The sequence below is a fragment of the Tinamus guttatus genome, unplaced genomic scaffold, assembly GCF_059628265.1.
Source record: "Tinamus guttatus ecotype Peru unplaced genomic scaffold, ASM5962826v1 Tinamus_guttatus_pri_ptg000866l, whole genome shotgun sequence".
NCBI lineage: Eukaryota > Metazoa > Chordata > Aves > Tinamiformes > Tinamidae > Tinamus > Tinamus guttatus.
The window spans coordinates 103,695-118,053 of NW_028289400.1; the positions used below are offsets into that span (position 1 = coordinate 103,695).

Here is a 14,359-nt window from a genome sequence, read left to right on the forward strand (position 1 = left end):
ATGGGCTTGCGGCGGGCGGGGCTTTGCCGCGCGCCGCTGGTGTAGTGGTATCATGCAAGATTCCCATTCTTGCGACCCGGGTTCGATTCCCGGGCGGCGCACCTAGTATTTTCTTTTGCTCTCTCAAGCCGCCCTTTTCATTAATTCCTACACATATCTATATGTTGTATACATCTTTTGCACGACCTCGATCTTTTGGCGTTGATGCCCAATAGGTGCGGGTGGCAAGCGACACTTTTTGTACCGGACAGCACCAGCAACCTCTGAGGGGCGACTTAATGGCACCGCTCAAGCTGGGAAAGGGGCATGATGCGCATGCGCGAACAGGAGGCGCGGTGGAGGGGGCGTGCGCCGCCTGCCGGAGGGGCGGGGGAAGGACGAAGCTGATTGGCTGCGCCTCGCGGGCGCGCATGCGCCTGGCCGCCCCCTCTCGGCCGGCCGGGTCCCTTCGCCCGCCAGCCGCCATCTTGCGAGCAGCGGCGGCGCTTTGTCCGCCGCGGCGGGGCCGGAGGGGCCGCGGCGCCGGGAAGGGCCGCGGCGGCGGGGGGGCAGCAGCGGCGGCGGCGCCACCGTTCGCAGCGCCAGCATGGAGGACGAAATGCCCAAGACCCTGTGAGTGGGGAGGGGGCGGCAGCGCCTTTTGTTCCCGGCCGGGCCCGGGGCGGCGGCGCGGGGCCTCCCCGGGGCTGCGTGAGGCCGCGGTCCCCACGCGCAGACACCCGTGTTGGGCCGCGGCCCTTTGCGCCTGGGGCTGGTCGGCCCGGGGCCTGCGGGGGGACACGGGCCTTCGCGCAGCCCTCCGTGAAGCGAGGAGGTAACGGCGGCCCCGCGCCCGCCCCTGTGCTGCTAAAACCCAAAAGTAAAAATCCCTCATAAAAGGGGGGATCCCTTCTCGGGCTTCAAAAACCCGCCCGTCTTCCCCAGCCGCAGGGCTGCCTACGAGCAACGCACCCAACATGGGGTGTTTCTTCCCAGAAGCCCTAAAACGACGTTTTTGTGCCACGCGGAGCCTTGTCACGAGCAGAACTTCAGCAATCTCTTTTCTCGCGAGGGGCTTGGATGGATGGAATTTCACCTAAACGTAACTTGTTTCCAACCTAGGTCTGAAACGTGTGTTAAATGCCTGAAAGGTGCAGGGTTCTGCAGAAATCCCCTCTGCGCAGGGGACACGTTCCTCAGCGTTGTGTCGTGAAGGCCCCTATAAAGAGTTTGGGCGTCAGCCAAGGCGGGTGCTTCCATTTCCTAAATTTCCTCAGCATATTTAAGTAGTTTTTTTTTTTTTTTTCTGGATTTTTTTTTAAGTTCCCATGTAACCTCTCTCTTTGGAGGGGAATGTTAGTCTTAGCATTTTTAATCACGTCATGAGTTATGTTACTTAATACTGCAGCTCATTTTCACATGGCCAGCTATTTTTTCTCTTTTTTTGAAAGCCACTTCTCCATTGCAGCACATATTTGAGGAATAGTTACAAAACAGATAGTATTTTTTTTTCCAAAGGCAACTTTTTATTTTCTTCCCTTGTGGAGTATTAGCTGAGCCTCCCTGGAAGGGTCAGGCATGAGTTGGCATCTGTATTGCTTACGCACATGGTTATTCCTTGTACAACTCCTGCAGGACAAAGTCCAGGTATGTTTTATCAGCCCGCATCTCTGTTATGTGGGAGCAGAACTGCAAAGAAATTCTGGCAAAACACCCTGGAAATGCAGCTGAAATGTAGCACAGGGCATGTAGCCCGAGCTTGTTGCTGAATACATCAAATAAAATAGCATGGAAATTTGTGCTGTGGGAGTTGCATCTCCTTGGTTTTCCCATAAAGGTTGGTGTGCTTGATGGTGCTTCATGATTGTGTTGTAAGTTGTCAATTAGGGGCTTGGAAAGCCACCAGCAGGTAGCAAATGTGTGCAGTTACAGGTAATACGATTGCAGTGAGAAGTAATAAAAGAAAAATGCTTTTTCTTTTGTATTGCATTAATACTTGTTTTGTGTTTCGGTGCTGTCTGCACTCCCATTAAGGGATGTCCTTAACATTTTTAAAGATGTTCAGGAAGTCTGCGACTGGGAGACTTAGTATTTGGGCGGAAACAAATGCAGGACAACATGTAGTATGCAACTACGTGTGTGTATATATATTTATATACACATGGACGTGCATGTGCTGCAAGCGATCCTTTGAGGATGCATTTTGTAAATCTTGGTCGTGCAAAGATTCATGGAGCAGTTCAGAGTCTGCTAACCTAAATCTTTAAGTCTGCTTGCCTTAAACTTGAGCACATTCCTGTCTCATACCTAAGGCAATTGTTAAAGTTATTTAGACATAGCCTAGAGTGTCATTTGTGACAGAGAAGCAGAGGCGAGCGGCCTGTTCTCCACCACATCAAACAGTTGAGTGCCTCTGCTCAGCAAGGGTGCTGGGAATTTCATACAAACCAAAGAAATCGCCACTTTCTGCTTTCTTTGCTGCCTTCTGGTTTTCTTTCTTACAACATCCCTGCAACTGTTGCAGCGAATGCAGGAGGGCGGCTCTTCGTGGCCAAGGTTTCAGCAGGATGGTTTGGCTCCGGCTCACGTTGCAGATGCCACAGTTTGCCATGCAGCCTCCCTCTGCAGCAGGGAGCCACTCCACCTTGAAGTTTCTGTTTGGATGCTTTTTAAAATCTTATAATTTGGGAACTTTAAAAAAAAAAAAAAAAAAAAAAAAAAAAGAACTCCTGTGGACTGATGCTTTTGGTGCTACTGAGATTGTAAAAGTAGCATAGAAGTGCTAAATTAGAGCAGAAGGTCAGTTCTGCCAGAGCTGAGAGTTGGTGTTGGATTAGACTGAGCCTTACAAGTAAGGGGGCAGGTAGGAGATGCCTACACCAGGTCACATTTGCTTCAGACAAGTGGGGTTTCAAACCTTAGGCCTTTACCAAGGGGGGCTGACTTGGAAGTATTGTGTAATATGCTTGCAAAACACTAGCTTAAGCTACGAGCACAGCTTGCAAAGCTGTAGTTGTTGAATGACTGCGTACAGTAATCCTAACCGGTATTCCTATACAAGAAACCTATTAATTATTAACCTATTATTATCTGAGCCTATTAATACGCTCAGTTATCCATATCTCACTTGTTGTTGCACTCTAAACTGGGGCAAGGTTTTAGACCTTTGGTGGTACCTTGCCGCCATCAGTGAAAAACTTCCATGTGTTCATTATAAGACCCAGGGTACAGCCCTGTCCACAGCTTGATTTTGCAGGCTCACCTGGCAGGGCTGGGTGTTGCATGAGCACCTTTGGGTGGCATTTGTTCAGCTACGAAAGGGCAAGGTGTTGCAGGTGTTCCCAGAGATCAGTTTTAACCTGGAAAGGAGGAAGGTCTGAGGGTATCAGCAATGTCCTGTGCCAAATCACCCTCCCAGGTATCCTGCGATGAGATCCTCATGGGAGGCTTCTTTGGCCACCTGTCAATAAGGAATGAATGAAACGGAGGGAAAATTGCCCTTCTAACCTGTTATTTAATCCTGCAGCTACGTGGGGAACCTGTCCAGAGATGTCACTGAAGCTCTAATCCTCCAGCTGTTCAGCCAGATCGGACCCTGCAAAAACTGCAAAATGATAATGGATGTAAGGGCCTTTACCTTTATTTCCCAGATTCTGAAACCTAACAGCTTCATACCATAGCTGCATATTTCAGAATTCTACCATACTATGTTTTATAGCATATTCATATACATACATATTTGATATTATGATATTGTATTGCACAATGAGTCTTCTATATTATGCAGTTATTTAATGGATAGGTATATTATATAAAAGTGGATATTAAAGTGCTTTGAGCATAATTTCTGCATCATATCTGATATTACTTTAAAAATTTGGATATTTTAAAGGAGATTGAGCAGATTAATATCTTTGGATATTCTAAATTATACTTGAAAAGCTCTTTTTTTACCATGTGTTTGTTTATTTAAGCAACTTTTGAACCTCCTAGATCACAGGTGTGTATTTACTGTAAATTAGAGAACAGTCAAAAATATATATATCCATTTTGAAGCATTTAGATGAATATGGCACTAAATATAATAATGAGGCTGAAGTTTGAAGAGGTTTTCATTGTGTATTTTTTTCTTTTTTTTAATCAGACGGCTGGAAATGATCCATATTGTTTTGTGGAGTTCTTTGAGCATCGTCATGCAGCTGCAGCACTAGCTGCTATGAATGGCCGGAAGATAATGGGTAAGGTAAGCTGTCATGTCTACAGGGTGAGTTGCAGTGGAAAAACACATGTTATACCAGGTGGTGTGGATGAAATATCACTCAAGAAGAGATGAGAAACGTTGCAAATGTTAGACCTTTTGTTCAGTGGAGCTCTTACTGTGACAGGACTAAGGAGAAAAGCAATTTTTACTGTTGTAGGAAGAGTGCAGGGGAGGGTTGGGATGCAGAACTGGGGAGGGAGCAGAGCTAAAGGCAAAAAGGAATAATTTTAACTTTCCTGGCCCTATCAGAATAACACTCTTTTCCCTATCCCTACAAGTACCAAACAAACAAAAAGCCCAGCAAACTAGCCAAAATATCCAGATGATGTATGTTTACTGTCTTTGATTTTAACAAAGAGTTGCAGAGTGTAATGTGGAGGAGTGAATCCTCTGCTGAGAAACTTCCACTCTAGCTTTCAGCCCAAACTTTCACAGCGGGTTCCCCTGTAGCATCAGAATTAGGTGCTGGTAGTGTCTGAGCTTAGTTCCCATTTGCTTGATCTAACATCAGCAACTAATATTTGCAGGAGGTCAAAGTGAACTGGGCAACAACCCCCAGCAGCCAGAAGAAAGATACCAGCAGTAAGTGTCACTTATGCTTTGAGAAACTGTTTTATTTGTACAACTAGTTTTTAAAGATAAACAATAAGCATCATGCAATTATATGCAGTAATGTTTTGATCATAATCCTAAGATATTATATAATGTGTTTGTGTTAATAAACTTAAGAACAAATCTAATCTTTGTCATCAGGTAGTACCGTTGTCAACACACTGCGTTCACAAGGTAATTGTATCTTCTTAAACATAAAATGAAATCTCTCGAGGGTATTCACTAACCACCTGAAGCTATATATGGGGTTTTTGTTCTTTTGGTTTGTTTTTATGGAGAGACTTCCCTTTCGTATCCCTGTTGCATCAGAATATGATCCGTTGTCCACTGTTTAATTCTGGTGCTGATCTCCAGCTATTTGTTTTGAGTGCAAATGTAATTTCTGCCCCCCTGCTATAAGGACATAATTATTAACGTCTTTCAAGGCCGATGTATGCACTACTTCATACAGGCTCCTTGGGAGAACCTGAATTTTCTCCACAGCTGGGTACCTTGTTCCCTTTTCATGGCAACCCTGTGTATTGCTGCTTCTGTCGGCAAACTTTGAAGTCCTTTAGAGAGGTGGGGTTAAACTACATTAGCATCAAAGTGGACTTTAATGTTTCTTACCTGCTGTAGTACAAATAAGCCTGTATATTGATAAGATGGTATGTGAAATGTTGTTTGATCATAGTGGAAAAGTCCTCAGGGTTTTATTTCTCTTCAGTGCGTGTTTTTTTTGTTTTCTTTTTTCTTTTTTTTTTTTTAAATTGATCTGATATAAATTGAAGGGATTACTGTTTCCGTTCTGTTGCCTTCAGTCTTAGTTCACTTGCACACGGATTCACACACATTGAATTCACATGGATTCACATGGTGTAATGGCTGGGCAACCAAAACTGTTGGCTTTTGAGAACTCAAATTCTTTAACAGCAAACTGTTGCAATGCAAGGTATTTTTTTGATTTGTTCTTCACAAAATATGGTTTTTAACACGACATTGTAGCTAGGCTGAAAATACGTCCTGCTCTAGAGTGAGTTTTATTCTGCGTTTCTTGAAACTGCTAGACGTTTCAGTTGGTAAAAGTTTGCCTAGCTAGTGAACTGTACTGTATGCAAGTCTAACGCTAGCATACCGAGAGTGAGATTTTTCATGTAGTCTTGGCATATTAAGTAAATGTTTCACAACTTTATGGTAAATGTTGACTGGTCTTAAAGGCAGTTTATAAAATACAAAATGTAAATATCATATGTCACAGTACTACCCTTTAAATTACTGACTTTGTAGTGCTGCCAAGGAGTGGATCTGTTATGAACAGCAGTAAATTCTGTAGTCTGTAGTGAACTATAGTCTTCATGTAGTTGTAATAAATGGAAAACAATGCTGTGTGACATTGTTGTGCTGTTTATGTTTTCAAGGGTGGTCTTCAAACTTTTAAAATCTCTTTTTTTTTCTCTCTTTTTCCCAATAAGACCATTTCCATGTCTTTGTTGGAGACCTCAGTCCTGAAATTACAACTGAAGATATAAAAGCAGCTTTTGCGCCATTTGGAAGAATATCGTAAGTAATTTGCATAGGGCAAATGAACTAAAAGTTCTCTCTTAAGTGGAGACAGCCTTATATTTCAGTAAGTAAAAAATTAAAGTTGTCACAGAGCAGGAATATATGTTCATCTATTCATGCAACGACTTGAGTCTGAATGGCTGGGTAATAAGCCAGGGACACATGAACAGATTTCTTCTTTACTAAAAAAGTTGCCTTCAACTTACTTTGGTTTTATTCTCTTTGCATTGTTTGGAAAAGTAACACTGGAAAAAAATGACTTGTATACTTATCCTTGAGTTTTGTATTTTACTTGCCCTCTCAGTGATCAGACAAACATCACCCGTTTTAGTTTGTGACTGAGTCTGCTTGCATGTCCACGTCTCGTCAGAGTTTGGATTTTTGTTAGCTGTGGTGTGCAGGCCACCGGTAGCTTTTTTTTTTTTTTTTTTTTTTTTTTTTTTTGCAATTAAATGACATTCCCCCCAAGTAAACCCTTTTAGCACTGGACTTGTTGCAGCACCTGAAGGCTGCAGCCAGAGTGGCCTCCAAGCACTGGCACTGCCTAAGCCCTTGACCTCAGGGGCTCAGCCTAAAATATGGGGCACCTTGGGCAAGAGGGTCGCACCCAGCAGTAGCGTAGAGCAAGGGTGCAACAAGTGAACGTGTTACAAGTGGGAAACGGTGACTACAGGCGTCTGCCAGCGCGGTGTAGTCAGGGTGTAGCAGAGTAAGGAGCGCTTCGTTCATTCCATCCTCCAAATGTAAACCATTAATTTTCCTTGTAGTGTTGTCTGTACTGGACATTGGAGTTTCTTGATGGTGATGTAAGAGAACATAGAGTGCTTTGGAGTGTTGTGTAGTGAAGCGTTTAATTGAAGTAAGTTTGTTTTTTGTTTTTTACCCTCAGAGTCCAGTATATTATTCTTTTAATGACAGCTTGATTTCCTCTTATGATAAAGTTAAATATATATATATATAATATGATCTGAATGTGACTTGCTTCAGAGAACTATAATGCTCAACTACATCTTTTGTAATGAATACCTTGGAAATGTAGACTCATGAGGAGACTCATGGCCAAATGTGGTTTGGAAGGAAGGGACAAGGGACTCTAAAGGAGCTCCTGACTGGCACATGGCTGTGGGCTTGAGCGTGGAAGGGAACTAGTAATAGCTTAACATCTCGGTGTGAATGTGATACAGCTTTGAAAGAGAATTTCCCCTGAACTAGCCAGTTTTTGGTTTCTGATGTGGCTTTAAATAAACTGTCTCTTAGATAAACAATCCCATACAACAAATCTCTGCCGAACCTGAAGCAAAAAGTAACCTCTGAATTTTAGCTGGGCAAGTATAAAATAATACTAACACTGGAGCACAGTCTGAATTTCCTGGGCCTCTGCCCATTGCCCCACTTGTTCTAGAAGAGCTTTTTGGATGTAAAGCTGTTGCTGTGCAGTAACGGGTCCGATCACCCAGCTCTGCAAAACGTGATGTGTCTCTTCCCTCGTGGTGGTGGGGAGCATGAGTAATGCTCCTGCTCAGCACACAGCTGTAGGCTTAACTGATTGAAAACTTCAGCATTTTGCCTTAAATTTAGCATCCAAAATGAAATGCTGTTGTCTTCATCCTATGAAAATAATAGATTCAAGAATTCTCCTGCTACACGTCTACAAGGTCTTGTTCCAAATCTGAGGGGTTAATGCAGCCAGGGACCTTGATTTTTTTTTCTAGTTCAATTTAAACAGGTATGCATACTGCTACTGTTAAGAGGTAGAATGAAATTCTTGAGTTTAACTGTTCTTCATCCATTGATTGATTGGTTTCTGGAAATGGAATGTTAATGGAATATTTCCTTATTACTATTTTTTTAATATAGCCTTCTTTGGTATTAAACTGAGTTTTTTGTGTTTTGTGTGTGCTTTTTTAATGAACTCAAGGTTGAACTACTGCATGATTAGCACATAAGAAATTTTGGTAATTCTTTGCATCTGATTTTTTTGATCCCTGTGAAAGCACCCTCTCACTGTGATTTCCTTTTATGCTTGCTGTACGCATGTTTTCACTTGTTCTCGAGTCTTATTTTCAAAGTTTTCAGTTGAGGGTAAGTATAGATGAGTTTCTCCCCCTTCCTTCTTTAGGCTGTTCAGAACAAAGTGATCTTCTAAGAGTACCAAAGTGGCGCTTCTCAGGCAATTTGTAACACCTTACTCAGGCAGGAGGAAAAAGTGTAGCATTTCTTTACACCCAGTAACAAAATGATGACTACTTTATTTTTTTTTCTTTAACTTGGGCATTTGAGTGGTGGTGCAAGTGCTATGGGCCTATGTGTACAGGAATTAGGCTTATAATATAGTACTAGTGGTTACTGTAAGGCTTTAAAAATCAGTGTATAAAAACCTGCTCTTCATTGTGACCTTTTCTTGCCAGTCTTGGAATGCTAAATGTTGTGCACATGTTATGCTAGTTTCTCTGAACGGTGTTATTTTATACGGACGTAAGTTATGTTGCATGACTTGATACGGACGTAAGCTATGTTGCAGTATGAACTGACTGGTTTTATTTTCTTTTATTTTATTGAAATGCTTGTATGTGTGGGGCAAAGCAGGGGAGGAGAGGGTGGCCTGTATGGGAGAGCATCTCGATCCTTGGCTAACTTGTGTGCAAATTGCCTGAGAAACTCTGTTGATTGACTTTCCGCAAGTGGGGTTTAGCTATTGTAGCTGGATTCTCTTTTTAACTCAATCTCAAATAATAGGGCTCTGGTTATTTTGCAGAGTGTCTCTGAAGAATGGACAGAATTGCCATGGCTAACTACAAGCTACAGTTCACAGTGGACAAACGTTGTAGTTTTCTTATTTACTTTTTTTTTTTTTTTCCTTTTTTTTATATCTCGTAGTTTCCAATCAGTCCTGTTTGATTGCTGTTTTACAATTGCAGTTTAAATTTTGTAATATATAGTTTAAAACATAAATGTTTCGGTGTTTTATTTTCTTCAATAATTTCTGAAAATGTCAATTTCTCAAAATTTACAGCTGCCCACAGTCCAAAAAGGGGGTAACGAATTGACCTGAGAAAATTAAAGAATTCAGTTAACAGGCGACGTATGCCTTTTAATTCCTATCTTTTTTCATTTTTTCTATTTAATATTTTTAATGAGTAGGTAGAATGTGTTGGCAAATAGTTTAAAAATTGCATGGTTAAAGAAAGCCATTCAGCTAATGTTAGTCAGCTACGCGGCCTAAGTGATGCTTTTGAATAGCTGCTTTGACCATGCTTAGTGTCTTAATAATATGTAAAAGCATTTTGAACTGGGAGCCAACTGTTGTAAAGTGCATAAGTTTTAGAGAAGTGCTATTGATTTGCATGTTTACAAAATTAAGTTTAATTTTGCTATTACCTGACAAAACACTAGTAAAGTTCTGTTTAGAAAAGAAGATATTTGCTTTGATGTTGCTGCTACAATAAACAGTTTGCTTTAGTAAAGGTGAAACATGAAAAATAAGCTGTACGTGTCACTCAAATTTTCATTTTATTTATTGAAGTCTTTTTAAGTTGCTAAATTGGCTACTGTTTCTCCTTTTTAGAGATGCACGAGTGGTTAAGGATATGGCAACGGGCAAATCTAAGGGATACGGCTTTGTTTCCTTCTTCAATAAATGGGTAAGCTGCAGCACTGCCTGGGTTTGCCATGAAAAGTGGCTGCAGATTTTGAATAGCTGCCACGTGGCGTGAGCGTTTTCGGTCTCTAACTGTACCAGCTTCAGGAAGAGTTGCTGACAGTGGCACTTTTGGTTTTTTTCCCCCTTTCCCTCTCTTGTGGACAGGATGCAGAAAACGCTATTCAGCAGATGGGTGGTCAGTGGCTTGGTGGAAGACAAATCAGAACAAATTGGGCGACAAGAAAGCCTCCAGCTCCAAAGAGTACTTATGAAAGTAAGTTTTTTCAGTTCTGTGTCTTTCCAAACCTCCTGTTAAAGGCATAGGGAGCAGGAGAAATTTTCTAGCTCGAATCTTCAGAGATCTGGAGGAAGGGAAGGTGGGTACTTGGCAGTGAAGAGTCTTGGGTAGTTTCAGAACTCTTGAAAATTGTTAGGTGTAAGGGGTGTGTTACTACCACCAACATTTGTTTTTGTTTGTTCTTTTTCCAAACACTTAGTTTGGTGACCTGTTTTTTTTCTTCCCTACCCCCAAAGTAAGCCCTTTTTTTTTTTTTTTTTTTTTTTTTTCTTTCCTAATCATAGAAAAATATTAGCACATTCTTACCACTTGGGATAGAAAACAAGCAGAATGGTGTGTAAAGAAAGCATTTCCATTAGAGCAATTTTAATTCAGGTATATCCCAATATAACTGAGCTGCTTGATAAGTCTAAAACATGACCTTAAATAACAGTAGTGCCCCTGCACAAGCCACCTGTCCTATAATGGGAGTTTGTGGCCACCCCTGGAGACCGTGTGTCACGGGCCTATCCTCCTTTTTGCTGTGCTGTTTGTTTTTGTGGTGATTGCAGTTTGTGCTCATGTGTTATGTGTATGAAGAGCAAAAGGTAGTGTTTAACAGGAGCTGGCAGCTCTGCTTCTAACATGGTGGCAGTCTCGAGACAGTGTCTGTTTCTGATGTTAATTCACCACTGCCTGTGGACATGGAGGTGACCACGTCCAGCATAGACAGGACAAAATATTTTCCACAGTTAATGTTTGTCACAGACTCTGGCAGCCTGACTCGTTATTGTAGGCCTGTTGGATGGGATTTCGATTTCTGTGTAAAGTGTTTCTGCTCACCTTAAAAGCTTCTAAAATTTCCTTTCAGCAAATACCAAACAACTGTCTTATGATGATGTGGTCAATCAGTCCAGTCCAAGCAACTGCACCGTGTACTGTGGAGGTGTTACCTCGGGACTGACAGGTATGGTGTCTTCAAAACATTGACATTTTGAATGTCTCGGGGAAAATACTGCAATCAACTAATTTTGGCAACTTACCCCTTCTTGCTTCAGAACAGCTAATGCGCCAGACCTTTTCTCCGTTTGGGCAGATAATGGAAATCCGAGTCTTCCCAGATAAAGGATACTCCTTTGTACGGTAGGTAGTTGTGTGATGAGATACAGAGGATAGCATGTAAATGTGCTCTCTTGGGGTTGCTTATAGCCTTGCTGCTTGAATTATTGTTATTTTTAATATTGGCATGACTTGTATTTCAACAGGTTTAATTCCCATGAGAGTGCTGCACATGCAATTGTTTCCGTCAATGGCACAACTATAGAAGGCCACGTAGTGAAGTGCTACTGGGGCAAGGAAACACCAGACATGATCAGTCCAGTCCAGCAGGTCAAAATTTATTCCTATGCTTACCTCCAAGACAATGGGTTAAAGTTACTGTCTTTCTGTAAAACCTGTTCATTGGCTGGAAAGGTGGTGCTAGACAGAAGCTTGATGTGGCAAACACAACATCTAGGTCAACTCTTCCTTCAGCAATGAGTATTTCTCTAAAGAATAATCCAAAACTTGCTAAATTAACATCAGTGTCCGATTAAATGAGTTTCCATTTTGGTGTTATTTTGGCAAACCATCCTGTGGGTTGTTCATTGGAGATGGACTCTGCGGGCTGGGTGCATGCTGAATTGATGCAAATATCTGCTCTCTTAGGCACTGCCTGACACCTGCCTGTTTGTCCTTGCAGAACCAAATCGGATATCCCCAAGCTTACGGGCAGTGGGGTCAGTGGTATGGAAACGCGCAGATCGGGCAGTACATGCCCAATGGCTGGCAAGTCCCTGCATATGGAATGTATGGGCAAGCGTGGAATCAGCAAGGATTTAAGTGAGTATTTGCTTTCGTGCCATGAATGAAATTTCAGGGGATGAGGCTTTCAAAGTCCACAGCCTCATAAAAGTTATCATAAAGTTCTGTTCCTTTGTCGTTCATGGAGGTGGAGTAATGATGCCTGCAGTTAATGTGTTCAGGGACATAGAGAAGGATATTGCCGTCTTCAAAGACCTGTCCTCAGAGAGCAGTGTTTAGTCTTTCGTTTTCCAGTCATGTTACTGCATCTTTAGAAGTTTTCTTGAACTTTTAAGAGCTGCATTTTGTTATGGTCAAATTCAGAATTTGGTAAAATTGTGCATATAACATATGCACATATGTGCATATGTGTGATATAACAGTATCAGTCAGATGTTGTTAAAATGTCAGTAGATCCAACAGTTGCCCCATTCCTGAGCAGTGGATATTAAATGCATCCAAGTGCAAGCAGAGAATATAGATTTCTGCAGTAATGTGTTGGTTTCTAAGCTAGAGTGAAACAGCTTTGCTGGGAGGCCTGCTGGCAGCAAAGCCCATTGATCTGCCTTTTCTGGTGCACCGTGGCCAACACAGAGATTATTTCCTCCAACCAACATCATTGTTTGTCTCATTGCTTAGAAAAACATCCTGCCCTTAAAAATTGGTTGTGGTCTGCAGTCTTGATTTCTGATCTTAAATATTTCCCTCCACCCCACTTCCCCGAAACAGTCAGACACAGTCTTCAGCAGCATGGATGGGAGCAAACTACAGCGTTCCGCCGCCTCAAGGGCAGAACGGGAGCATGATAACTAATCAAACTGGATATCGCATGGCGGGCTTCGAAACGCAGTGAGAAAAGGACTCTGAAACCAAACACTGGTGGGCTCGAGGCTGCGAGGAGAGTTGTGAAGCCTCTGTTTACTGAACAGATTTACCCGATCAAGTCAGTACGAGTGTCAGATACAATGTATTTATTTAAGAAAAAAAACGGGAAAAAAAAGCATTTTTAATCATGAAACTGTCATCCACATTGTTTAAAAAAAGAAAACACACACACACAAAACCTAGATGCTGGATGTCTGCCAACTTTTGCCTTCTTTTCCTCCTTTTGATATGTGTTTCTTAAGATCCACATTTGAAACACAGCAAATGCAGGGACTACTGCCACTTAAGATTGGGGCAGAAAATTGCACAATGTCAAACCTTTTTTTCCTCTGAAGTAGTGGGCAGTTTTAGTTTGCATTCCCAATGATTTAAAATGTATTATAAGCAGCTGTACAAAAAAAAAAAAAAAGAAAGAAAAAAAGCCAAAAGCGTGTGAATTCTGAAGATGCTTTGTCTTCGGCCTTTGCACAAGCCTATTGTATAAAGTGTCCATCCCTCTGCTTTTGTTATACTGGGTTTTCAACTATAAATTATTAGTTTACATCATTTTGTATCGGAACATTTTTTCAGAGTGGTCTTTGCCTTATGCCAGTTACCTAAACTGTCGTGAACCGAGGAAGCGCAGTCCGCAGCGCTGAATTGTCTGCAAAAACGCTCAGATGGATCTAATTTTATTCACATTGTGTTTTATGTGAGAAGGTGCCTAGAGAAATCCCTGTTGGACTCTTTCTAAAGGATTTTTATCTTTGGTGAAAAACTTTGTGATGTGTACTGAGAAATACAGAAAAAAAATCCTGTTATGACTCTTACTAAAATGTGACAAATACCTACAAACCAGCTTGTTTTTTATCTTATCAATTTCTACATTTACGTGTACCGATTATGTAAAATATTTTAGCAAATTACTATTTTGCACAAACGTTAGCCAACTTTGTATGTTTCCTTATTTAAAGGTAGGATGCAGCGTCCTTGGACATGAATTATGCATAAGAGTTGAAGAAAACATTTTTTTTGCTTTTTTTTGTTTTGTTTTTATTTTTTTTGTTTTTGTTTTTTTTTGCATGTGGGTATCAAATATACACTTTGTTAGTTTTGGAATACCACCTTGGCCTCTCTTGTTTTTAACATAAGTGTAACAGAACCCCCCACGCGGCAGCGGTGGCTGCGGGAAGCCTCGTCTTGCTGTGACGGGCGGCAGAGGGCAGGCGCGGAGCAGGAGCTGCAGCCACCGGAGCGCTGTGTGGGTAGGGCTGGGCCGGGCCAAGTCTTTTGCCGTGTTCGGAGGCCAAAAAAAGAACAAAAAGCAGAAATCACCTTTATC

General features: G+C 41.8%; 1 protein-coding gene, 1 long non-coding RNA gene and 1 other non-coding gene across 9 annotated transcripts; 2 read left to right on the plus strand and 1 right to left on the minus strand.

Annotated features, from left to right (window-relative positions):
* Positions 1-30: 30 nt before the first annotated feature.
* TRNAG-CCC (transfer RNA glycine (anticodon CCC)) lies at positions 31-101 on the plus strand. Its single transcript has one exon. It is a non-coding gene; the product is annotated as a tRNA-Gly (tRNA).
* A 362-nt stretch (positions 102-463) lies between these two features.
* Positions 464-13,962, plus strand: TIA1 (TIA1 cytotoxic granule associated RNA binding protein). 7 transcript variants are annotated; one of them, XM_088537786.1, is made up of 13 exons: positions 464-612; positions 3,506-3,602; positions 4,124-4,222; positions 4,768-4,822; positions 4,994-5,026; positions 6,304-6,391; positions 9,960-10,035; positions 10,200-10,308; positions 11,183-11,278; positions 11,370-11,454; positions 11,577-11,700; positions 12,053-12,192; positions 12,883-13,962. In XM_088537786.1, exons 1-13 carry the CDS (start codon positions 587-589, stop codon positions 13,004-13,006), a joined length of 1,152 nt encoding a protein of 383 aa, XP_088393912.1. In that variant the 5' UTR covers positions 464-586; the 3' UTR covers positions 13,007-13,962. The 7 variants fall into 7 exon arrangements, with proteins under 7 accessions (XP_088393912.1, XP_088393913.1, XP_088393918.1 ...); XM_088537787.1 differs by lacking the exon at positions 4,994-5,026; XM_088537788.1 differs by lacking the exons at positions 464-612; positions 3,506-3,602; positions 4,124-4,222; positions 4,768-4,822; positions 4,994-5,026 and adding an exon at positions 5,382-5,783.
* On the minus strand, positions 8,662-9,046 carry LOC148591296 (uncharacterized). The gene is made up of 2 exons (XR_015914091.1): positions 8,923-9,046; positions 8,662-8,887 (listed from the first exon to the last, which is right to left on the minus strand). It is a non-coding gene; the product is annotated as an uncharacterized LOC148591296 (long non-coding RNA).
* Positions 13,963-14,359: the final 397 nt, after the last annotated feature.